General features: G+C 39.6%; 1 protein-coding gene across 2 annotated transcripts; it reads right to left on the bottom strand.

Annotated features, from left to right (window-relative positions):
- Window positions 1-25,200, bottom strand: KCTD5 (potassium channel tetramerization domain containing 5). Of its 2 annotated transcripts, XM_065732657.1 has the most exons (7): window positions 24,949-25,200; window positions 18,741-18,849; window positions 17,557-17,648; window positions 16,389-16,484; window positions 13,284-13,400; window positions 8,413-8,538; window positions 1-733 (listed from the first exon to the last, which is right to left on the bottom strand). In XM_065732657.1, exons 1-7 carry the CDS (start codon window positions 25,180-25,182, stop codon window positions 704-706), a joined length of 804 nt encoding a protein of 267 aa, XP_065588729.1. In that variant the 5' UTR covers window positions 25,183-25,200; the 3' UTR covers window positions 1-703. The 2 variants fall into 2 exon arrangements, with proteins under 2 accessions (XP_065588729.1, XP_065588730.1); XM_065732658.1 differs by lacking the exon at window positions 13,284-13,400.
- Window positions 25,201-25,613: the final 413 nt, after the last annotated feature.

Genomic DNA, 25,613 nt, shown 5'->3' on the forward strand with positions numbered 1-25,613 from the left:
AATGACTCAGGTGAAGGCCATTTTCTCTGAGTATAGTCTTCCCTTTGGGTATTAACATATGCTATAAATCCAGTCAATATATACAAACCTTCCTTTAAAGAAAACCTTTGTTGTGTAACATGCTAGTTTCAGTTGATCTCCTAGGCTGTTCTTACCTAATAGAATATGTTGCAGTGCCATAAGGAATGTGCAGTGTGAGACAGTCAGCCAGGGCTGTCACTGATGCTGTCACTGATTCTGAAAGGCCCAAATACATCACTTGTGGGCTGTAACGTGTGTGTATGTGAGTGTAGCACCAATTGCATTGTCTTTTAAATGTTTATAATTATTATAGGAAAATCTCTGCTAACTGATCAACATTGGGTCATCCAGCACCAAGCATTAAGTGCTACATGTCTCAGAGGAAAATATGAGTGCGTGGTTATTTCTTTTCAGATGGCCAGTGTTGGATAGCCCGTAAGAGAGTACAACCATGCACTACAACCAAAACTTAAAACACACTCCCACACCATCTATTCCCATTAAGTAATCTTACAACGCTTTAAGCCAGTTGACACCAGCTTATAGGCAAAAACGGTTGAACCCAGATCAACAGAAAATTGTCTAAATCAGATTTTTTTCTTTTGCAGCCAAGCCTCTTCAATGTGACAACTCACTGCATCTTGGAATAAACAAGAAAAAACGTCACCCTTCAATACTGCCTTCACATCCTGGATCCTCGTTCTTGCAAAATCTGAAAGAGAAAAATAAAAATTCTATAAATGAAAATCCATGCAATGTCCTTCCTAAAGAATGGAGGACAAAGAAAACATAATGACTACTTCAAACAACTGGTATCATTTTTTTGAGAAGCTGGTTCAAGGACCTTCCCGAAGCCTGTGCTTTAAGGTTGAAAAAAAAAAAAAGGAAGATTAATATATACCATATTTACTGTCAAACGTCGTGAAAACACATGTACACCTCTGCTAGTTACACAGCCTGATTAATATAGCCAAAGCTTAAAGGCTGGGAGATGTAAGAAGTAAGCCATTTCAGTCTCACCATTGTTCTAAAGTTACTTAGGTCCTGTATGGTACACGAACTGGGATACTTCACTGAAAAGGAGGATGTAATCTTAATTTTTTCCCATTGTCAAAAATATCCTTAACTCTTGAAAGTTTCAGCTACAAACTGCATCCTCTGAAAACATTTATTAGCAATTCAAAATGTGCATAAATGACACTCTGAGTGAGATGATGCAGACAGCTTTCAAAGACCAAGAGTACAAATTGGCAGGAATCTAATCTACATCTGAAACAGATGACCAGGTTTGATTTTTTGCATGAACTACACTTTACCGACTAGATTTCTCCGTAGATTTTTACTATGCTGCTCAGAAACACAAAACTCATCAGTTGGACTGGTTAGATATATGAAAATAAATATTACTTTACAACAATTTATATATTTGTACATGAATATTATTTGCTCCGGCAAGTTCTCACAAGTTGCGTAAGCATCCTATGCCACAGGAAATCTGCTTATGTGGAGATAGGACATGGCACATCACAGTTCTCACACATTACTTTGTCCATGGTTATCCTTTGAATGATCCAAGACTACCAATTGAGAAGCACTGCAGCTTCTGATTTTATGAGCAGGAATGTATTTCTCACAAATTCTGGCTGATCTGCATCTCCTGGAGGTACTACAGAACTGAGATTCCCATTTCAGTGAGGAAAATTATTTTTTTTCCCTAAAATCAGTTGGTTTGTTTAATATCGTCTTTAAGAAGTGTATATTAAAAATGGGCTGGAGCCTAACAGACACAAATCTGTTCTTAAAAAACCTGGGAAATGTATGTAACGTCTAGCAACACAAAGGTTACGTATTCTATTGCATTTGACTTTTTTTTCCCTTTTCTATTAATATTCTCTTGAGCACCTCCAGTGAAGGAAGGATCCACATTTTAGGATTGACTCCGGGCAACATTTCTCACACTACCATTCTAACCTGAGTGGCAATCAGCAGTAACCACGTCAGCACTGAGGCTGCCTAGTTCCACAGGGAAGCCTTCAAGCAAACACAGAACCAGTCACAACTGAGGTCAAAAAACCTACTAAGTAAAGCTTCAAATGTACTGAGCACAAATATTTAACAGTGTTCATCTGGAAGTTAAACTATCTCTAATGATACTTCATTTTCTCTTAATTCCTGTCTGTTTTCTACATACTGGGAATGGCTCTTGATTTTCAATGCTGAAAGAAAGCAAAGGAACAGCATGGAAAACAGCATGGCTGTCTTCAATATAGAGTTTCTTTCTATGATGATCTGAATTTAATCTCATATTATAGCAAATATCATGCCAGCAACTCAGTAACACATGCCATCCCAGACAATTCACAGAATCTGACAGCAGATTCACAGTCTTAGTGCCTGTTGGGTAAAAGCTGGCAACCACTTAATACAGCATGCCAATTCCACGGATGGTTTCAAATGAAAATGTCTAGGTATTTTGTTTCTTTAAATGATGGTTAAAATGGTGACAAGTGAATGTATCAGCCTCTATCAGTCATCAAGCTCAATATGCCTTTTTCACAGTGACTACAGTCCTAGAGTCGTGAATTGTTTGAGTTGGAAGGGACCCTTAAAGGTCACCTAGTCCAGCTCCTCAGTCAAGAAGGGTCTTGCCTGCTTTGCACAACTCCATGGGGTATTTTTAGGGCTGGAGTTCAGAAAGATCCCACCACCACTCATTCAAAGACAGTTCAATGTTAACTTCAGAATTTAAAAATAAATAAGGTTTCTTTTTTTTTTCTAATCCACTTCATCACCTGCTCACTGAAATCCCTGCCGTGCCTGGGTCCCACTTCATGGTCACAAATTCCGTTTCATTTCAAAGTCAGACACTACTATTTTATTAGGAAAACAGATGACAATGCAGGAACTGTGACACATTTCCAAAATACAGAAAGACATTTCTGATGGGCTCTGATACATTTTAATGCAAATGCAGCATATTTCAGGAGGAAGAATTTACTGTGCATACTAAGCAAAAAGCATCTCATGTTGAATTGTAGGAACGATACAAGTGCGTTCTGCAAAGAAGAAACGGGCCTTGAAAACTACTCAGTAGCTACTAAAAAGACATTCAAAAGGGATTAGACAGAAGATAAAGTCATTGATACCTATTTGATGCAGTGACCTGGACGTAGGCTTGAAGTCAAAAAAAAAAAAAAAAGCTTACTGGAAGCTGGGAAATACCTCAGGAGTTAATTGGATATATGCTTAATACTTAAATCTCTTTCCTTGAGTATTTGCAGTCATAGCTAAGAACAATGTATTGAAACAGAAGTCCACATAGTGGATAACAGTCTGATTCAGCAATTATAGTCAGTAAGGCAAAAACACGGCTTAAACAAGCCCCGGTGCAGTTAGGAAACACTGCATCTATTCTTTTTGTGAATCTTTCCCATCTAAAATACAACATTTGAGTTTATTCATTCCTTAAAAATATACTCTGACATTTAATAGAGATAGAACTATTTTCTGTAAACTTTAAAAATACATACAGTAAGGTAAAGCTAACCCAGATCTGGCTGTTCAACTTGGCACACTTTGCTGAGACAGAAAATCCAACAAAAAGTAGAAAATTCCATCAGATCAGACAATACTTTAGCAAGCTCTGTTTCATGCTTTTCTGGTAACCCCTACTTTTAATAAGAGAAAGCAATTTCTGATCAGCAGGCTCTCAAGAGAGGTGTTCATCCACCTCTGTTTAGCAGCTGGGTGAAGGAGGATCTTCTATAGTCACGACACAGTGATTTTGTCCAAAGAAAGAAAGAAATCTGAACTGAATTTGAATTTCAATTACCAAGAATTCTACCAAAATTGGGCTTACTTACTAATTGCTCAAAGGATGACTGACTCTGTTCTGCAATTTGAATTCTTCCTTTTCTCCAGAAAATAGGATGTTAATGAGACGGTGGCTTTCTGGGCAATGGTGCCAAGAGAAGACATCTCAACACTAGTAGAGGTAACTAACATTTGAAAACAGTCAAGGCAGATCTTCGAAACTACTGGTCGCTAGGACTGAGGAGTATATCTGGAGCAGAAAGCTTTCATGCAAGAACATGATCTATTAGGAAAACAGAGTCTTTCGCTGATAATATTCTTCTGTCCTTCCTCTTCAAATCTGATGTGCTCAGAATTTTCCTGCTTTTCATGTTTCTGTTCTGTTTTCCCTCCAGGTGCTCTCAGTAATGCCGAATAAACTCAGTTTCTAAGGGCCTGAGTGTGACAGCTCCTGAGAGAAGTAGGATGCAAGACCTACTCCTCCCACTCAGAATAGATCTGCTGCAGATGGAATAGCATTTTAACAGACTTTCTGTCTCCTGGGTAGCTTAAGAATCTAGCATTCAATTTCATCACAGCACCAATTTACTTTTTTTTCAACAAAGCTTCAGACTTGATCCATTCCTTGCAGCCATTTTGTAAAAATAAGATCTTTTGCCAAGCCCACCTCAGCAGCGGTTCCTGCCAGCATTAAGTAAGACGATAATCACAGTCAGAGAATGATTCGGGTTGGAAGAGACCTTACAGATCATCTAGTTACAGCCAGCTGTAATGCAGCTATCCTCTTCCTCTGTGCAAAAGCAGCATTTCAGAAACACTTTGATTCAACTTCTATGGTGTTCCAGCACTGACTTGTTAAGCACCTCAGTCTTCAGTAAGACGACAAATTGCAGTGGAAAAGACCCAATCCCTCTATGGAGGGAGTTGTTTTGAGTGACAAAAATAACTGTAGCATTAAGATCACGTCATCTGCTTGTATTTACCAAGTCTTGATTCAAAAACAATTAGTTTCAAAATTACCAGATACTTTGACTAAGCTGTACTTCAGTAAAGTTTGTAAATGCATTGCCAGATCAGGTGTTTACTGAAAATATAGTCTGCAAGTTTGTACCGGATGCCCCTACACATAAAAAGTAATCAACAGAAAAAATGTCAAATCCAATTTTGGTCCTATAGCATTTTCCCATGCTATCTATATGAAGCAATTTTTCTCTTAGCATACCTATAAAGGATCTCATCATACTACAGCTGTTAACAGCTACATTATTATTTTGTCAAAGAGCCAACATACAGAACAGGTATTCTGCTTCTGCTAACCATGGCACAACTATAATCACAAACAAATACACCACTAGGACCAGCCAAAGGATAGCACTACTGGGGACAGGAATCGGAGGGGCAGAAAAGCGTCTGGGTAAAATCCTACGGCAGCCAGTGCTCACCGTGACATTTACACTTAATCTGAGTCATTCATATCGTAATCCGTTTCTTCATCTTCGCTCTGAGTGGCATGCAGCATGCAGCAAGTATAGAGAAAGGAAAGGAAAAGAAAAGATTGCAAGTGAGTCAGAGCTGCAACAAAGTACAGTCCACTTACACTTGAAGCATCAGAGAATGGCACTAGTTTACTCTTATTTGGGACACACACTCTTCATAAGAAAGTATGACAGCAGACAATTTCAAGCAGGAACACTATGGATTTCATGACAGTGTTCTTTCTGAAATGTCCTAAAGTCAGCAGACAGAAGTCAACAGTGCCATAAAAAATAACAGGGACCTTAAGTATACAGAAAATCTAAATGATCTGAAGTTGGTACCTTAGCTCCATTTACTGTTCCCCACAGACGGGGAAGGATAGCACCTGAAAATCAAATTTTGGATGTAGATGTGATAAATGGGCTTTGGTCATTACAGGTAAATAAATCCAAAGAACAAAGTGCTTGTGGGAACACACATTATCTTCCAGTAATGTCAAAGCTACCTGTAAAGACCTCTGAAACAATTTAAGTCACTGTTTCAAACGGGGTCTCTCAGCTGTACTAGAAGGCTGCAAAAGAATCAGCTACTGACAGAAGAACTAAGAAGAGCAGGTGCCTAAACACACCCTAAGACTGGCATCTTGCTTCCTGTTACATAGTTTTGTTTGTCATTTTTGTTTTTATTGCAATTTGACCTGGCCATTTTTTCCTTAAAAATGCCAATAGCAGGTACACACTTAAAATTGCTCTGGAAAATATACACCACAGGACTGATCATTTTTGTACTTATTAACCACTAATGTTTCATAGCACAGCAGATTTTCGTTACCTTTCTATGCTTTACATCAACAAAACCACGTGTCACGCTTTGTACACACTCAAGGTTCACCAACATGTAGTTAAGTGATGTATAGGCTTGAGTGACAGTAAAGTCTGCATAGACCATACACAGTGAGAGTGGCAGAATCGCGTTTCAAGATTTTAATTGCTAATGCTTCTCTGTTCTAATCTGTCTATGCAAACTGTTTTCCATCAAACACCTCTAAGAAGGAATGAGGTGATGCTTGATTACACAGAGTATCAGAAAATGCTTTTCCTATTTTGAAAGTTCACTACGGTTAATTAAAATTGAAGTGTATGTCACAAAATGTTACGCATTGGTGCTTTTTTGCTTTCTCTAACCCAATGTGTTGCAAAAGGAATTTGTTAGGAAGACTTCCTCATAGTTTCTAAAAGTCAGCCTCAGGATGCGATCACCACATCACTCTGAGTATATCACTGGAGACCCTAATTTCAATCATATGAACTTCTCAAGGACCAACTCAAATGCCACTGAAGAAATTGCAGACTGCAATTTTAAAGCTGGCAAAGTGGGGAACTACTGAGACAACAGCTCCCAAGGACCAGTCCACATTTCTCAACAGCACTGTTAGAAACCTCCCAACAAAAAAAGGAGTTCTTCCCCTCATTCTGTAACATATATAGCAGGAAAATATAGCAGGTATATAGCAGGAAAAGAAATAAAATTTATTATTCAAGAATTGACATTTATTGTTAGCAACAGCTCTACTCTTCCAGGACAAACAGAGTAAATGTTTATATCTTCAAATAAAAATGATCAATAATTCTCATACTGCGTCCTGGTCAAGTTATGCTCTGCTCTCATCTCTGAAATGATAACCAAGAAGCATTTACACAGAGAAGACTAAGATTTAGCATCTTTCAGAGCTACCAACTGTTCAGGAGTTGTACTGTGCCCTGAACAAGTTTATCTATTTGGCTTTTGACAGTTTAGTTTGATGTGTATCTTCTAATAAGTGAAGGATGCAATGTAACTCTGGCAACTTCTGAAGTTCCCTGAATATGTACCACAGTTTCTTATGAAGACATGCATTAGTTTCAAGAATTCCACTTTTTATTTGTGGCACATATCCCAGCCCTAAACAACTGCCACACATCCCCTGGCCGACTTTTAGTTTCCCTGAAGCATACTGGCAAAAGCAGAAACTGAATATGTTAATCCCTAAGAGCTCTTTGGAAGTTTTATCTCAACAGACAAAATAGCAGAAATCAATCATTTAACTAAATATATATATATTATATATATATATATATATATAAATGATTTATATATATATAAGCTTGGGAGTACTTATAAAATGTAATTTACAAAAATGTCTCCATATACACAGCAGCAAAACAAAGTTACACAGCAGAGAAAGAGAGGTTCAGTCTATTTGGGGCCACAGTGCCAAAGATTCAGACTGCTTCTCAGCATTATTTTGATTTATTTCCTAAAAGGTGACTCTTGAAAAAGCAATCAGTGATGTTTTACTGTCTCCCATTTAAACAGACCACATGAAAAGCTTTTCAGCCAACTACTGAAGTACTAGTTTGTCTATAGTCACTTCCTCATACAAAGCAACAACACTGTGATAAAAACAGCCCAATACACACAGAAGAATACATGTCCATACGTAACTGCTCTGCCTTCATATTGCTTGGTTGTCCTTTTACATTTCTCCTTTGTACAAACTCTGAAAGATAACTGACAAAAATGCCTGGATATTGTGCCCATTGCAATCTTTTTACAAAGCTGGTTACAGAAAGGAAGGAAACCTGGAGGGAAACATGGAAATAATAAGCTAACAAATATCTTCATTTTTTAACATACTGCACGGTTTTTTCAGGGATGGCATATTAAATTCCTATTCTCAAGTGAAAGATTTCTTCAGCTGAACTCAAGCAAGAAGAACAGTTTTCAACTGAGGCACTGAAAGAATAGGGAATTATTCAAACGTGTAAGAAAAAAATGCAGATTCTCAACTGACAACAGCAATTATCTGCCAATATTCAAAAAACAAGACAGGCACCAGGAACAGTATAGACCTTCCATTTAAAGAAACTATCTGGTGTAACAGATACATGCTGACCGTGTCCATTTACACTCTTGTACAATGAACAGGGAACCACTACTTCCTTGAGGGAGGGAAAAGAAGGCAAGTAAAGAATGGTCCAGAAGAAAGGTCCACCTTGCATAACTTAGGAAAGCCTATGTTGTGCTGACACCATCTCTTTACTCCAAAATACAGTAACTTACCTTTGCTTTTTCACTGGGTTCACTGGTTGTGCCATAGGGAGTGTTATGCAATTCCTTTGAGACAACACACAGAAACTCAGCCTGATCTTCATTGCCATAGTTATAGGAAGAACCAATACTGACCAGCTGAAAGATGAAAGAAAGAAGAAATCACTTGCATTTCCATGTAGAACAAATCCCACAGCTTCACACTCCTCTCTCTTCACACTGATGGCTGTGCCTGAAGCAATAGTCTCCATTTCAATGCAAATACATTTTGATGTTGACAAATACACTGACACTCTGACGGTAAGATAAACATAGCTTTTCTTCTAAAACATTTACAGAAGTAATGGCTTACAATTATGATTTTATTGTCAAACAAAAGGCTACAGAGTCAGGCCAGATGAAAAGCAGCCCATTCCCTGTTACTGTTATTTAATGGAAACCTTCCCATCCTCCAAAGTTAATTTTTTAAAATTTGTATATTGTGTCTCAACATGGCACAATTTAGCACATAAATGGCTGCATGCAGTCACATGCATAAAGTCACACTTTAGCCAGGAAGGATAACTACCACTTCACTTATAGAACAACAGCACTTCTACTAAAACATCTTTTAAGTAGACAGTGTTAAAATTTGCCCCTGATTGGAAAACAGCAAGATACAGCAAGTTAGGATGCTAGGATTAACATATGAAATACATGTGTACTGCTGCAAGGAAGTGATTTAAGGAAGGACTACAGGTGGAAGCAGTGTATAATGAAATGATTTATAAGCTTCTGCAAGTTTTGATATTGAGTGATAAATTACAATTTACTGAGAACGAAGGATTATGCTCAACATCATTATTACCTCATATACAACATGCTTATCAAAAGGCTTAAGTTTCATATACCTTCTCTTACCTTACACACAGTACACTTGCCTAATGCTAGAAGCTTCACACAGCCTGCCTTTCCCAGCCAGGATCAATTCAGATGAAACTGGTTCATTTTTTTAAAAAGGTTTATTTCAAAAGCATGACAAGGTGATGTATGGTGCTATAATTATTGACACAGATCAAGTGCCTAAACATCAAATTGTTTCAGAAACACTGTATCTAAATACCATTACCAAAACTACAATACATCTACCTGCCAAACCACCACAGACATGATAAGGCTGTCCTATTCCTCAGTCTCTATTTTACCATTTAATCTTCCTGGTAACACCTCCACAGACAAGGCTTGACTTGTCTTTTTAGATGAACAACATTTGAAAAAGTAGGTTATGTGTCTAAAAACAAATGGATCTCCATCAGTCTGGCAGAGTGCCAGTGAGAGTATGACTTGTTAAGCAGGGAAGATGAAACCAAGGTGAAATCCTGGTACAGGATCTGTGCTTAAGGCATGATTCCCCTCACAAAAGTGAAAGGCAGGCCAGGGTTAAAAGCAGCTTCCTTCTCAGGAGAAAATAAAACCAAATTGTAATTTTAAGGAGATAGATATTCTGATGTTCCAGCACTCCGGTGAGACAGCCAAGCATCCACAAACATCCACAGACTGACAAAGCCAGCATCCACAAAGAGCATCAGACAGTATCTCTGCAGAATGAAACAACTTGCCAGGCCTAGGCAATACCATTGGATACCAAATAGGACCCTGATGGTATTACAGCATGCCTAATATCAGATGTACATCCCTCTCTACAAGGCTTGGCTTCTACTCCTTCTGTGTTCTGCCAAGTACTACAGCAAGGCTATTTTCAGGGCCTCTCTTTTAAAGGAGGGGAAAGGAAGGGCAGCTGAAAGCCATTCTTCTTCCCATGTCAAGCAGAAGTGCAGGCAAGCTGAACTGCCATGTAGACAGAGTATGCACAAGACTCAGAAACACCTTGATATTTGCCTCATAGCAGTACTACCATCAGTGTTGTAAAATATTTGAACAGTACAGGACTGGCAATCAAAATTCAGTACTCTCGAACTGAACTTACTTTACCAACAGTGTTTGGGTGTTATCACCAGAAGTCCTTCCCCTCCTTCTCTCCCTTGATTACTATGACTAATTCTCACAAATACATACATGATCAGTAATGAAAACAAGCTGATCGAAAAATAGTGTGATCTTTGGGAAAAAAAAAAGCTGTTGAGTTGGCTCTAAGCCTGTTGAAATGGTATAGAGTTTAGTCTACGCATAATCTATCAGTTAAGAACTACATAATACAAATAGTGCAACTACTTCAATTACTGTTGAATCTTAAACAGAATGTTCAACTCATACACATTCAAAAAGCTGGATACGTTTTAATAAAGCCATAATTAACTTGTTATGAAGAGAAATGTAAAGAATAACATTTAAGTATATGATTTCATCAGCATGTAGTCAATTTTACTTCTAGCAAAATGGCTAGAACTTGATATCAGATAAGCTATGACAACAGCTGAAATCATCCTATCAGAAGAAAAAAAATCCACTTTACTCACTGACACATAACAGTAATAAACAATCTCTCTGACAGACATGATATTAGATACAAACATCACCCAAATCCTCAATCCTGATTCAACCAGGCTGACAGTTCCTCAGTTGACAGCTAGTTAAATTCCCACTAATGCTTCATAATTCAAATTAGATGACCTGTTACATTTAAGTCTCTTCAGGAGATGTGGCAGGCGGACTGCTTATTAGACAGATGGACAATACTGAGGTTGTTCACTACAATGGATCTAGATGACGTTTTACTATTATTAAATACTGGTACATTTCAAGACAAATTTGTTATTTATTGCAAATATTAAAGACAAGTGCTTCAAAAATCCAGTGTGTCTCTTACAGACAGTTCCTTATGTCTTCAACTAATATTTGTTTTTTACTTCACTCCGAGCACTCCACATTATAAACCTATAAACAATGTCACGCTGCCTATACCTTTCACATCCTTAGAAACACATCCTGTTTCCTACACAGTTCTGCAAAGTTTGCAAACCTAGTACATTAATTCTACATTCCAAATGTTACCTGAGCAAAAACTAGACTTCTGAATATACCCAGGCAGCAGTCCAGGTTTGAAATCAAGAATTGCAAGACCAAGTGATCATGTAATAGGCAACGTTCTGCTCACAACTCATTTCACTGTCATAGTTAATATCAAGGGACACTCTGTGAGAGAGCAATACAAGATAGAGGGCATTTGAAGAAAATCACATTAATTGAATAGGGTGATTTTGAAGCAAATCCCACTAATTGTACAGGCTGCTCTTGGGTATTTCCTTTGTTATTCACAGGAAAACTGTGAATGTTTTCAGTGGCTACAGGTATTTTAAAATATTTCTGGCAAAGGCACGAGGTATCTGCCCTACAACAGTGCTAAGTGGAAAGGTTCTGTGCTTGGTACATGGACAAAACTTAGTTTCAATTCAGATTTTTGTTATCTCCTTGTAAACTACAATGTCTCTCTGCCAAGGTACAGCTGTTAACCTCTCTTCCCATCTCTTCATTTGGAAGGAGGTTTTCTTCCCACTTACTGGGGAGTGAAGTTGTCACTGATTTGAAATAGAGTGAGGTATTTGTTTTTTAACTGAGATGCAGGGAAGTCATTTTGAAATAATAAAAATAAAGGGCAGCTATAACTATAATAAAGGCTGTAGCACTTTGTAGGCCTTATCTTTTATAAAATTTCTATGTAATTACCAGGAGTAGCTGCTTTGATGCTTTTCTTACTAGATGAATGAAGAGGCTACAAATGCAGAGACTTCTGCATCTCTGGAGTTTAAAGTTCTTATACTACGTGGAAAAAAATAGCTCCAGGCTGTGAAAAGTGGCATGGTTTGTTGGTATGTCAGTCAAATCCTATGATTCTATGATTATCTTATGGTGTTACACTAATCCTTTCAACTGACAAACTAGAACAAGGAACAGAAGAAGTACTCCAAATACTGCACTGATGAAAAATTCTGTGGGACACCAGGTCCTCAAATCTATTCACAAAAGACTCTAAAACAAGATGTAGTTATGCAGAGAACTGGGATGTGCCTCCAGTGCTACCAGCAGAACAAACTCCTCCCAAACTCCAGAACACCGGGAAGTAACACAGTGATTTAAAAGCAGTGACTTGGGAATAAGGGGAGCAGGAAGGATGAGACAGCCTAAAAAGAAAATGAAATACTGTCACTACTCATTACGTTCTCAGAAAGTTTTCCCAAGGGGAAAAAATGCAAAAGGAAAAAACAAATCAAAAAGACCCCCAAGATATTCCTTCTTCCCAACACAAGCTTTAAAACAAACTGCTGCTTTTGTTCATCCCTCCATGTTTATTATTTCTGATTGTTATTCACTGTTGCAATCTGAATATATTTTATCCACCTAATAACCAGTCACATTTGGAGTTACCACAAATAAAAGAACTCAAATGGTAACTCATTATTATGCAGATGAAATATAGTTGGCTTGGAAGAATGATTAACATAGAAAAGTCTCTGTCTTAAATCAGCAAACTCAAAGCTGTATTTACAAGGCTCTCAATATTTGAATTGCACAACTTTTAACTATCAAGTACAGATCAAAAGCAGTTAACTTTGGAGGAAGATTTAAGGAAAAAAAATGACCAATTGAGAAGATACGAATTCTTCTTAAGAAAAACCTTCATTTAACTCAAGTCTGAATAAACATTTGTTTGTTTAAAACGAAACAAAAAAAACCTACCGAAACTAAACAAACAAACAAAAAGAAAACAATATGAACAATGATAATGTGCAACGAAAGACTGTGAATATAAATGAAAGCCAGTCACAAACACATACAAACTGCTATGTGTTGTACACCCAGGAATAAAGTGGAATTATTTGAAAGCAGCAGAAACGCAAGGAGGCCAAGCATATCGGTGTGAGGGCAAAAAGAACAGCGTGACACACCTCACTGCAGCATTTCTGGAAGCATCTCTCTTCCCCTTTCACTTCCCGTGACACTATCAGCAGATACTCTGACTGCTGGGCCCGGCCACAGCCATACTGGGAACCTATACTGACAAGCTGAAATAACCAATCAGAGCAAAACACAAAAAGAAACCTTTGTAAAGCTGCAGCACATACCATTATCCAAATCATACAAATCACAGATGAACTCAAATGTGCAGGTAACATTTACTTATCCCTAGAACACGTTGCTGTCAGGCTACAATTTTAACTTACTAAAAAGTTATGAAAGTAGTCACAAAGCCATCTGTAATTTTGTGGGAAGTTAAAAGAGTTACTGATCAGAAACCAGAAAACTCCCCATATCATTGCAGTGTAGCCAACTGTTCCAAAAAAAACAAAGCAAAGTTTGGTGTATTATGAAAATGAGAGCATTATTTCCCCATCATTCATTCCAAGTGCAGAAAGGAACGTGGATGTAATAGCGGAAGGTGTAATGTAAAGCGATATATCCAGCCTGGGAATGGAAGAGCTTCGTTTTGTTCAGTTGTTGTTAAACAAAGTACAGCTAAAAAAACATATAAAGTCGACTAGAGGGGAAAAAAGAGTAGAGCATTTCAAAATGGCTTCAGAAGAGTTGATTTACACAACACCAAAGCAAAGAACTGTTGTGTTCTCAATAAAGTCAATACACGAACTGTGCTTGTAACTGTCAAATGTCCGTAACAATCTCAGCAGAATTTCACAGTTCATTACAAAAATTATTTTATCTTAATACACGGCAATTCCTAACCCATTTAAATCAAAGTGAAGAAAAGGTCACTTGAGAAAGATGAGAGCTTTCAATTAGGTGTGAGGAACTAGCCCCCAGCTGCCCATTCACAGTAAGCGGAAGATCACCACTGATGGGAACACTTATGAACAGGAAATTTATTTTTATCCTCTAATGATCTGTGAACACCTTTGAAGGCAGCAGATAAGTACTGTCTTTTTCATACAGTGAACCTATTGAAGATGGTGTTATGGTGACAGACTCAGGTTACATTAAATATTAAAATTTACATGACTGATACGCTGCTGCTGCCTAAAGCCTTTGAATGCAGCAATTCTGTATGGCTCAAAGTTTCTCATTATACAGTAATGCCAAACTGTTTGCTTTCTGATTGCCTGAAGATGTAATGATGGAAGCTAAAAATAATCTACAGACTAACACATTAAAAATCACCAAGCACAATTATTAGGAGTTGTTTTTGGAATTAAACTGGTATATAATGGCAGATTTCTAGCACCATTCATTTATACTCTTTGGAAAAGTGCATCAGTGCATCCACGTAAATGCACCAAAAGTTTAACACTTTCCACTCCTATTTAATTACAACATCTAAATGTATTTTAAGAGGAAATTTGTAAATGTTAATGGAAAAAATATTATCAATATCACTACTAAAACATGCACCATAAGGACTCTCAACCTTCAGGCATATAATTCCTTTGAAAAAGCTGATGATCTCTATTCTACGAATGATACCTATGTCGTGTGGTAGGTGCCATCCCTATGAGTGCTTCTGAAGGAAGCATTCTGCTGAGCAACAGAGATTCATTTAGAAAAAAATACAGAAAAGTTACAGTGTTCAAATCTTAATAATATAGCTACGTGGAGTATTGCAATCATGTTCTAAGTGAAAGACATTGACTAAAAGCAGGTCTGCAATACAACCAAATGAGAGAATGTCATGGTCTGAAGTAAGGAGAAACTGACTAATAAGGGAACATACAGCTACTGTGGCTGTCTACTTCAAACTATGTGTCCGAGAAAGACCAATGTGGGGGAAAAGCAAAGTAGGAAGAAAGCTGGATGAAAGAAGGACATAACGTTCAAGAAAACCACTAGAATTTTCTCAAAATGTAAATTCTAAAAGAGATTATAATGGTTCTTTCTGCAGTTGCAGTGCCAAAGCAGTAATATTCCAAAATACAATATTCCCAAAGAACATAGTATTTTAAGACAGCTAAGAGACATACTAGCAATTTATCTGCTATAAGAGCTTTTTAGTGAAAAACAGTTTGCTATTGCAAATAAGAATATCTAAAAAACATTATCAATGCACTGGTCAAAAAATAGTCCCATGGATTTAGTAAGAGCTTTTTTCACTGATTTAATATTGAGCTTCTGGCATGCCAAATGGGCTTTCCAATACTTGAGCTGGAGAACTAAAGAAGCAGCTTTCTCTGTACTGGTTTAGTTTATTTGATAATGGCTTTCTCTATGATACAAAAGACTGGCACATTTTATAGAATACAAACAAAACATTCTTTTTTTAGGTTTGTGCACTGTAGTCTTAAAATGTCCTTTTGTTGTATTATTCAGGGTACACTTTGTGGGATAAAAAGTTTATTTGTTTGCCTCTTACAGTTGGCACCAGACATTGAAAAACATGGTGGCTGAGCACCTGTATCTCACACCAGAGTCACTGTTCTAGCACAGTTTAGATATTCTGGTAGGCTAGGAATGTGAAAGGTGAAGATCATCTACTCAGCTTATTCACAGAGATTATCCAAAATAACAGAAAAATCTTTTCATTTTACACTGTATTCTTCAATGTACACGCAACGCTACTTTTATGGAGTGCAAAGAATGAAAACAAGTAACTCCCACTTAACCAGCCTCACAGCTACAGAGGTTTAAGTTGTGTATCAGTATTTTATCTCAAGAACCACTGTTGGGATCTGACAAACATTTACCTCTAATGCCCATCTCCTTTACCAAGAACTCTTTATATCTGTTCTACAATTTCTATAAACATTTTTACTTTTTTCATTTTATTCACCATTCAAATATCACTGTGTAGTCTCCAAAGAGTTACACTTCAAACATGATTACACGTTTTTACTGGAAGTCAGATCCATTTAATCATTACAAAGCATTTCTGCTTTCTGACAAATAAAAGAAACATGAAACTTCAGTTTAACTGGGCATCTTTTTATCAATCCAATTTCTGATAACAAGTGCACTTAAAAACATGTGCATAATTGACCTTCTGCTTCTCTTTCACATAACTACGTTTTTAGAAGGCAATGTAATTATGTCCTATACATTTTTGTTACCTGTTCAAATTTCCAACCATCAGACATTGTGGAGACCATCTGAGTGAGTTCCTCTTCCTGGCACTGCAGCACCCTGTACACGTGTTTGACTGGCACCTTTGGAAAGAAATATAAGATACTCAATATAACATGGAATTCACTGTCCTTGTGAGTTTTCTCTCTTACTCTCTAAATTTAGAAAGGAACGGTTTTGGGTTTGTTTTTTCTTGGTACAAGTCTCATCTTGTTCAGAAGCACCTTGACTCGGTGCTTCACAAATACTTCAGGGACTGAAAGTGCTACATTACATAAGACTTGTAATAGTCCATAAATAGTTGAGCTTCCTCCATTGTTCCATGCGTAGCAAACCATATCCTTTAAAATCAAGGCTGATTTTCTGCTTACAGGAAATATCTTACCATACCCAAAAATGTCTCTATTTCCCTGTCAAACTTTCCTCTCCAGAACAATGAATTACTGGGACCTCATCAGGTGAAACCACATAGGAAATGCTGTGAGATAAACTCTGGTATCTCATGGTCCAGCTTCAAGAGCAACTGGGCAATAAGTCTGTGATGTCTCCGTGAAGACATCATCAGGGAAGGCCAGAAAAGCATTGTTAAAGAACAGTCACAAACCAGAATATTTTCTTTACCCAACCATTTCAATGTCATATTCACTTTTACGAAGAAATACTCACAGCTGATTTGGGAAGGGGCAAGATCTTTACAAGCACAGATCACCACAAATACAGAAGGTAATTTTGCTACAAAAGATTAAGTCAGGAACTAAATAACATCTGTACATATGCTGTATAAACATGCAGCTACAGCATATTTAGACAATCTCACCATAGTCAAAATATGTAAATACATGTGAAAAAATACATGTTGGTTATTTTCTGAAATAACAATTTCCAAACATATTTTGACAATGAAAACCTACCATTATTAGACATGTTTTGAGCAACCGAATATTTTTTAGTTTTTGAACAGGAACCAGAACCCTTTGGCAGTTGTAAATATACTGGCAGCTACTGAAGACTTGGAATACTTGTCTTTGGGTACTAATGGCTCCAGTTTGGCCAACGCGGGAGACAGACACCGTGAATCTTACTGGGAAAACGAGCAGTTAAGGGGAGAAAAAAACCACAACAAATAATGAAAAGCACACTGAAAAACAGGCTCACCTGTGAGATTTTGCTGTCTCTTTCTCTTATTTTGTCCTTTACCAGTTTTATTAGTGATGTGATATTGTAGAATTCAGCCTCTTCCAGTACACCTAGAATGAGAAAATTTTTTTGAAAAGAGTGTGTAATCAAATGTTCCAGGTCAAAACCACCAACCAGTTCCTAATACCATCTTCTACACAGCTACGGAAAACAATTCATTTTGCCCTCAGATTGGTAAAGGAAGCTACTGTGACTTCCTTCAGGAGAATGCAGTTCTCAAGGTTGAGCTCATTCTGAAAATTTGTCCTAAAAAAACCTGAAGAAAGCTGATGTCATTTCACATGCAGAAAAGGAGTACAAATGCCATTCTACAGGAGTTTAAAGGATCACCATGGCTCAGGTCCTGTCTTGTGTTGGAATAGCAAAGAAAAATACAAATACTCCTACGGAAAAGCTCAGTAACTGGCAGTGTGCAGGAAAATGCTCTACCTGCCATTTGAGATCTTAGCGCTCAAACAACACCTTCTGGATTTTGACTGTTGTAACATACTATCAACCACAACCAAAGTCTTACTTGTTCTCCACACAAACTGTGTGTTTAACAGTGCAGACTGAAACTATAATTCAAATTATTTTCTGCTAATATTGTTAGATCCCATTTCTCTTCAGCCACTTTCTCCAATACCTCACCAACACAGCTTTAGTAACACAGTTATCCTCCATTAGGTCAAAAAAAATATGAAGGCCAGGGAGGGAGAAACTGGGGGCAGGAAGGGAGAAGCCAAGGGCAGCAATTACTTTTACAGCACCTTCCACCCGTCTGAATATCCCAAAATTTTACTTGTACTTTGTTTTATATCATCTAACACTCGTTTGGCAGTTGGTTTTCATTTGCTTGAAGAAGACTGAAAACTATTTTACACAGTAAGGAAGATACACGATTACATGATAAGAGGCATCTCCCTTCACAGCTTGATTTCTACATGCTGTTTCCGAGGATGGGAGCTGTGACACCAGGAATCACTCAAAATGTTTCAACAGCAGCATACTTTAACTGCATGATACCAATCAGCTTTGTCTGCAACAGACTGAAATGCTGGACTAACATTCATCACCCACTTGTAAGTTATTTTTGTTGACTTTCAAAGCTGTAAAAATAATGATAAAGTGACAAGAGATCAAGAGATTTAGTAACATCCTACCTTCCTCAGCTAGGTCCTTGTTAATAACCAGCTTCCCGTGTCTGAGATAGTTCAGCACTGGCCCAAAGTAGGTCGGGTCTCTATCTATTAAATAGGCACCTGTTTCATCCTATAGTGGAAACAAACAAACAAAGAAACAAACAAGACAGCTAAAAAAGCACAATGATTTGCATACCCAAGCAGGAATCACAAGCTAGTATTCAGCTTGGTATCTGAATAGCAAGCAGGTACTCAGACATAGCCACACCACTTCAAGGCAGATTTGCTTTAGATATTAAATGAAACTCAGCAATGTAGTTGTAATTATACCTGATAGGTTATTCAACTCAAATTGTGTAACTGAAAACTTCTTTTAGCTGACCAGTCGCCCCCACCCCGTTACTAATCATCAAAGCATTGGTGCCATGGGAGAACACTGAAAACTGAAGTTAAAAACAGCACAGGAAGTACTACTTTGTTTGGAATCCTGAAGTATCAGAACAAAGGCTACAGCAAGGTTCAAATACCAGCTTTTTTTCACTTGCTGTCTCTTTTCTTTCATTTTAGTTAACAGCAAACAAGCCTACCTTCCTTTAACCATGACATTTTGATCTAAAATCTTTCGTTTCTGCCTCAGCTCAGAGGTACAAATACTCACAGGGTACTGAGAACTGCCATGAACCAAGTAAGTGCTGTATGTGCATCTTCCAAAAAACAAAAACAAAGGTAATCTGAAAATGCAGCTCCTGCCTCCCTCATGCAAACAAAGGCTTACAGCAAACTCCAACTGATGCTCAGCTTAGCAAACAGAACATCGGATTTCATACAGCGTTCAAGAACATTTCCTGCACGGCTGATATTCTTGACAAAAAAAAAGGGAATAAAACTTACATTTCCTGTATAATTCAGTTTGTGAACAGTTGTGAGCAATGCAGTACTGACATACTTTGACAACCAGATGTCTAAAATGAAGATGCCTGATAACAAGATTGCCTAACAGATGCACCAGTCCTTTCTGTCAAGCAGATCACTGCAAATATTAGTACTCTAGTACAGGCTGCCCAGAGAGGTTGAGAGCCTACTTCTATGGAGATATTTAAGACCCATCTGAATACCTACCTGTGTGACCTACTGTAGGGAACCTGCCTTAGCAGCGTTGATGATCTCTTCAGGTCTCTTCCAACTACTGCAATTCTGTGATTTCTTACAAATATATAATGTAGAGTGGAGGCTGCGTCCCAAAAAAACTTTTTACGACTTATTAATATCAATATTCTAGCAGATTACAGGAAATAACAGAAATTCTCAGTACCAACAGTCCCAGCTGAATTTGAATCGTTCTGCCCCAAAACCATATATGATACTTGTTATACTTAAAAAAATCCTACCGACCCAATTCCCTGCATTTGGAAATTCATGCTGATACATAAAGGTCTGATGATTACATTGCAATACCTAAAACCTCCCACTACTTAACATTTCTTAAAAGTCCTTAAATTGTCTCACTGAAAATGAATGTGGATTTGTTTTCAGGCATACAGATTTCTTTTCTGAAAGGATGTACTTGTCTCGTCAGGGTCAGAAGAAAGCTAGACCACAGCCTGAATTAAAAAATATACATACTTTTTCATACTTACAAACTAAATTCCTGCTTACCTGCAAGAAAGCACCGTTACTTGAGAGGAACTAAGTGAGGATATGGTCTATTTTAAATAAAATGATCCCTAGCCCCATTTAACATAGTTCCCAAGAATTGCATGAACACACTAACTGAATCGTTAGGAATCTACAGCCAGCTCAGTACCTCTGCTGAGGTCAAAATGAGGCTGATGACTTCTCAAAAACACTTTTCCCAAATGGATACTGCCAGAGTCCACAGGATCAAGGTTTTTGCTAAACACTTTGAGCTCCGATGCGTTTATCTAGAACACTGGCATCATTTACATACACCGAGCGAGCAGAATTTCTGCTAGCAGCAGGAATATGCACAGAAACACAGTTATATTTGGCACTAAGGCAGGATTTAGAAACAGCTGCCTCCCTTACCCTCCTGTGGTTTCTAGATCTTCATCTGGATGCCCAGAACATACTTCTCTAAATATGTGACCTAAAACATTGAAAAATGTACCAATCCAAACTACATTAATATCACAACATGCTCACCTAACTGACTAACCAGAAATATACTGGCAAAATAAAGTTCATCTTAACTATATCTCAGAATAATGACTACAATTAAGATGCTTTTCTTGCATTGATTATTTAGTGCTGACAGCTAAGGATGTGCTGCCAAGAAGAATTTTGATTCATCTAAAACATCCAGCGCTTCCTTCCTTCCTTAACTGTCTATCTCAGTACTCTTATACTTAACTTGAGAAAGGTTTTTAAAATCAAGCATGAATACAGTTGCCAAAAATCTTTTTAGGAAAGGTTGACAATCTTCTCACTTAGGGAAAAGTTTAATGAATGATAAAACAGTTTACAAAAGATAAACTGGTATACTGGGAAGATGTCGAAATCAGGAAGTGCCTAGCTGTAAAACTTACAATACAAACATGAAGGAAGTTAAACAAGGATGAGAAGGTAAACAAGACGGCTTCTCTGTTTTTACATATTCACCTATGAACCAAAATTTAAATACTTTCTGAAAAGAAATCCCATTATGAACATTGGATATGACCACTACCACTCATTCATCTGCTGAGATGAACCTCAAATAATCTTAAATGTGATGACACTTATCACACTTTGAGACATAAAGTGAGAGGAACAACCTCTCACCATATTCCTTCTTTCAACATCAGTTTTGCCACAGGGAGCACCAAGGTCAACCTTCCCTGTGCTACAGCTGGAAGCAGTGCAGCCAGCAGCCCGCAGGCTGCCCAGCCTCGCTCAGCCCTAGCACCTGCAGGTGGTCGGAAGGCAAAACACACTGCCTTTCCCAAAGCCCTTTCACTAAGAAGAATGAAGGAGATGTTAACGATGCATGTTGTTAAACAACAAGTAAAAATGCTGGTGTACAAACTATGACAATCAGTCACGCTGTATGCAACTGACATGAAGTATAACCTATGAACTATTTCAGCTTTCTATACCCATTTCTAATAAACTCACAGAGTTAACGTGTAACCTCTCAGTGCAGCAACATGGCTGATATATGCCATATGCCGTATGAGTTTTGGCAGAAGCACCCTGATTACTCATTTGTGGGTTTGCTTAAAGATCCATTCTCATCTGAGATCAGCATTTCTTATGGTCTCATTGTCTAAAGTAACTGAAGTGCATCTCAGACAAACTCCCCAAACAGCAGATAGCATGATGTACTGCTAAAGCTGCATTTCTCATAGTTCATTCTAACAGAGGGCTCTCAGTTTTGATTACTGCCTTGCTGGCTCATCCCTTAGGCTTCTCCCCGCCCCATCTATCCCTGCATTCCCATCTGGAGGCAGAGACAAGTCTGTCTGGATTGGGTGGAACAGCCACCAGCCTACAGACAAGCCCACATTCACATTCTCCTACACTGACGCTTCTGAAGTTCAAAATGAGGGGTTTAAAGCCCTTGGGATCTTCAGGAAGAGAACACAACGGGATCAGACTCAAGGAATTGTGGGTCACAGATTGGTTCTGGCACACCAAAGGTTAGGAGAACATTATTAGATGCGCCATGAAAGAACTAATGATTTAGAAGTACAACATCACACTGCATGGCTGCAACTGTTCATAATCTTTAGCAAATGAGTAAGAAAAAATATCATCTTAGTATCAGACTACAACTCGGAATGAGACTTCAAAGTAAAACCAAGAGGAAAAAAAAAAACCACATCCATGACAATTTGATTTCAATTCCTAAAGATGTGGCAGAGAAGATCCAGAGCCCCGGGCAGTACCAAAGATACCAACAAGGAATCCCTTGAGATATCTGTGCTCATCAGTTAAAGTCATTTGACATCTCACACCTAAAACAGAGACACAATCTATGGATCTGCTATTGCATCAGGACAGAATGCTCACAAAAGCGTGAGAAGCTCTCATCCAAGGGGAAAAAAAAATGGATCTGTTTGGATTATGGTTGTTGAAAGAGGGAAAAGAATCCAAAGGCAGGTTCTGAACCAAACCCTTGGAAGACAGGCACTACTCGGTTAAGTAACCTTAGGGACTCTCAACACTTCTGTACTCATAGTGGATTCTGCAGAAGACAGGTTCTGAATGGGTGAAGTGAAAATCAATGCCTACAGTGCAGATGTTCAAAACAACAGGGCACAAAACTCTGACAAACGTGCTGAAAAGACTGCAGTGAATGCTTAATCACTAAACACTTGGCTTTCTGCACATCCAACTGAAGACAACCAGGCTCAAAAGCCCAGAGAACACACCTCTAAACAGGAGGTCTTTCTCCAAATACAGATTTTCCAAAACAACTACAACTCTCACAACAATTTATTAAAGGTGACTATATCCGCCATAATTAAAAGAAAAAAAAAACCCTCTAAGATTTAGCCTTAAATACAAGATGTGTTTAATGAGCACCTCATGAAACAGGCTTAGTTATGTCAGACTGGAAAGCGCACCTTAATGCCATATTCTCATCTTACATTTCAGTTGCACTGCAGCTCTGTCCCCATTTCACACCAAACAGCTGTAGGGCCCTCACATGGACATACAACTCACTGCCAGACCTGGAAAATGTAAGCACTGAACAGATAAAGGCTTAGATGATCATCTCCACGAAGTCTAAAGAGATGAGCACTTTGGTGATAATGCTGCGGAAGATGACTGATAGCACCAAATGATGAAAAGAAGGAAGCCAAGTGCCTTAAATGGAACTAAAGCAATTCATCTACCAATGCGCCTGTTATCCCTCTGAGGACATCAAAGGACAGCAAACAACCTTTCTTTTTCTTTTTTTTTATTTTTTTCAGCAGATCAGCTGGAAAAGGTTAGTGTAATTAAGGCACTTTAATTATTAAGTATGCCTTATTTTTTATTTAAGAAACCCCAGAAGAAAGCTTCTCTACCTCCTCCCGAGTGAAAGCAGCTTCTGACCCATCAGCAAGCCACCCTCAACTCCTTGTTTACTGAGGCCAGTTTATGCTAAACCTCTCAAAACTAAACAAAAGAAAACACAAAAACGCTCCTCACAATGCCACTCGGGAAGGAATTTTCTTTCTCTAGCTCTGGAATGCTATTCAGATTCCACTCTGCATTTTCTCAAGCATTTAAACATCCTTTGTTACGTGTGACAAAATGAGGAGACCCACTACCAGAGTGGAAGTTTTTATATAAACAACTCTTCATTTTTATTCAGTTAGTCATATGTTTGAGGGCTGTAAGTTGTCCCCTCTTCCTTCTCAAATGCCCAGTCCTGGAAGTCAGTTTTTGTCCACTACGCTCCCACATCTTGTCCAGCACTTCACGTGAATGCTTTGTACCCAAACACATCAAACCTCAATCCGCAGTATTTTCCCTACTAAACACGAGCCCGAAGGAAGGCACAGATACTCAGCATCACCCCATTTTCAATCTGTACACCCCCACATCATGCTTCATTTGATGAATTTCCATCACACAACATCGCACATGAATGAGAAAGGTTATTTTTCTCACTGAATTCACAGAGTTCTCCTTTAAAAGAGGGGGGACTTGGGTTAGATGCGAGGAGGAAATTCGTTACGCAGAGGTGCTGGTGCTGCCCGGAGCTGTGGGTGCCCCATCCCCGAGCGGCCCAAGGCCACGGAGGAGCCCCGGGCAGGCCGAGCTGGGGGCAGCGGCACACGGCGGGGGTGGGGCGGTGAGGTCCCCTGCAACCTGAGCCTTTCTCCGAACAAACAGAACAATTTGAGGAAAAAGGGCGATTTGAATCTGCTTCTCGAAATTGCACTGGAGAGCGATGACAGTGCAGAAACTGAGCGACATCAGTGGAGGCAGACGCTCCACGGAAGCGCTCCAGCTAAACCCGGTCAGCGTCAACGCGTACACGAACGCGCAAACGATCCGGCGCTCTCCCAGCGACACGGATAAGGCAGCCGCGCTATTCCAGAGCCCGCGGAGTTCACGAGCCATCAGCCCCCGGCGTCCCGACAATCACGCTCCCTGGGAGCGCGCGGTCCCACCGCCGTAGGGCACTGCCCCGCGACCGCCGCGCTCGCAGCCGCCGTTCCCTCAGCGCTCCCGGGCCGGCACAGCTCCGGGCCGCGGCGGCCCCGGCTGCCACGCGGGGCCGCTCCCTCACCTTGTCCGAGTCCAGGTCGGGGTCGGCCTGGCAGAGACGGAAGAGGAAGGACTTGGGGTCCCTGCAGAGCGTCTGCCGGGTGGTCAGGAAGCAAGTGCCCCCCACGTTCAGCCGCACCCACTTGCCGGGCACCGCGCCCGACGGCGGCGCCGAGCTGCACCGCCGGCAGGGCCCGCCCGGGCCGAGGCCGCCGATCGGGGCGACCGGGAAATCGCAGTGGTTCTCCGCCGCCATCCTCACCGCCGGAAGAGTCCGCCCCACCTACGGCCCGGCGGGCGCGCCTCCCCCCGGAAGCGTCCGACGCGGAACGCTCCGCTGCCGTGCGGGCGCTCCCCAGGCTCGAGGCTCGAGGCTCGAGGCTCGAGGCCCGGCCCCGCTCCCGCCCGCCGGCGCGCAGCCCTTCCCCGCAGCGCCCGCCCGGCGCGGGGGAGCGCGGTGCCCTCCGAGCAGAGCTCCGCTGCCGCCGGCCCGGAGCGCCGCGCACCCCCCGCCCCTTCCCCTGACGCGGCGCTGCGGAAGGAGGAGGCGGAGGCCGGGCCAGGACCCTACATGCCTTTATTACAGACTACCGAGCATAAGTGAAATCCATCATCCGGTCACTAGCTACACATCTACAGCACAGAGATCTGTCGGAAGGAGTAGAAGCAGTTATTAAATTATGAGAT

This window comes from Cyrtonyx montezumae, unplaced genomic scaffold (assembly GCF_038088225.1).
Source record: "Cyrtonyx montezumae isolate F1298 unplaced genomic scaffold, pur_monq_1.0 scaffold_16, whole genome shotgun sequence".
NCBI lineage: Eukaryota > Metazoa > Chordata > Aves > Galliformes > Odontophoridae > Cyrtonyx > Cyrtonyx montezumae.

Excerpts from the sequence above, each read along its gene's own strand:
- KCTD5 (XM_065732657.1), bottom strand. The coding sequence starts at position 25,182 with ATGGCGGCGGAGAACCACTGCGATTTCCCGGTCGCCCCGATCGGCGGC. Across the intron at positions 16,485-17,556 it reads GAGACAGCAAAATCTCACAG|GTGCCAGTCAAACACGTGTA; the intron begins GTGAGCCTGTTT and ends TTCTTTCCAAAG. Across the intron at positions 13,401-16,388 it reads ATGGTTGGAAATTTGAACAG|CTTGTCAGTATAGGTTCCCA; the intron begins GTAACAAAAATG and ends TGGTTATTTCAG.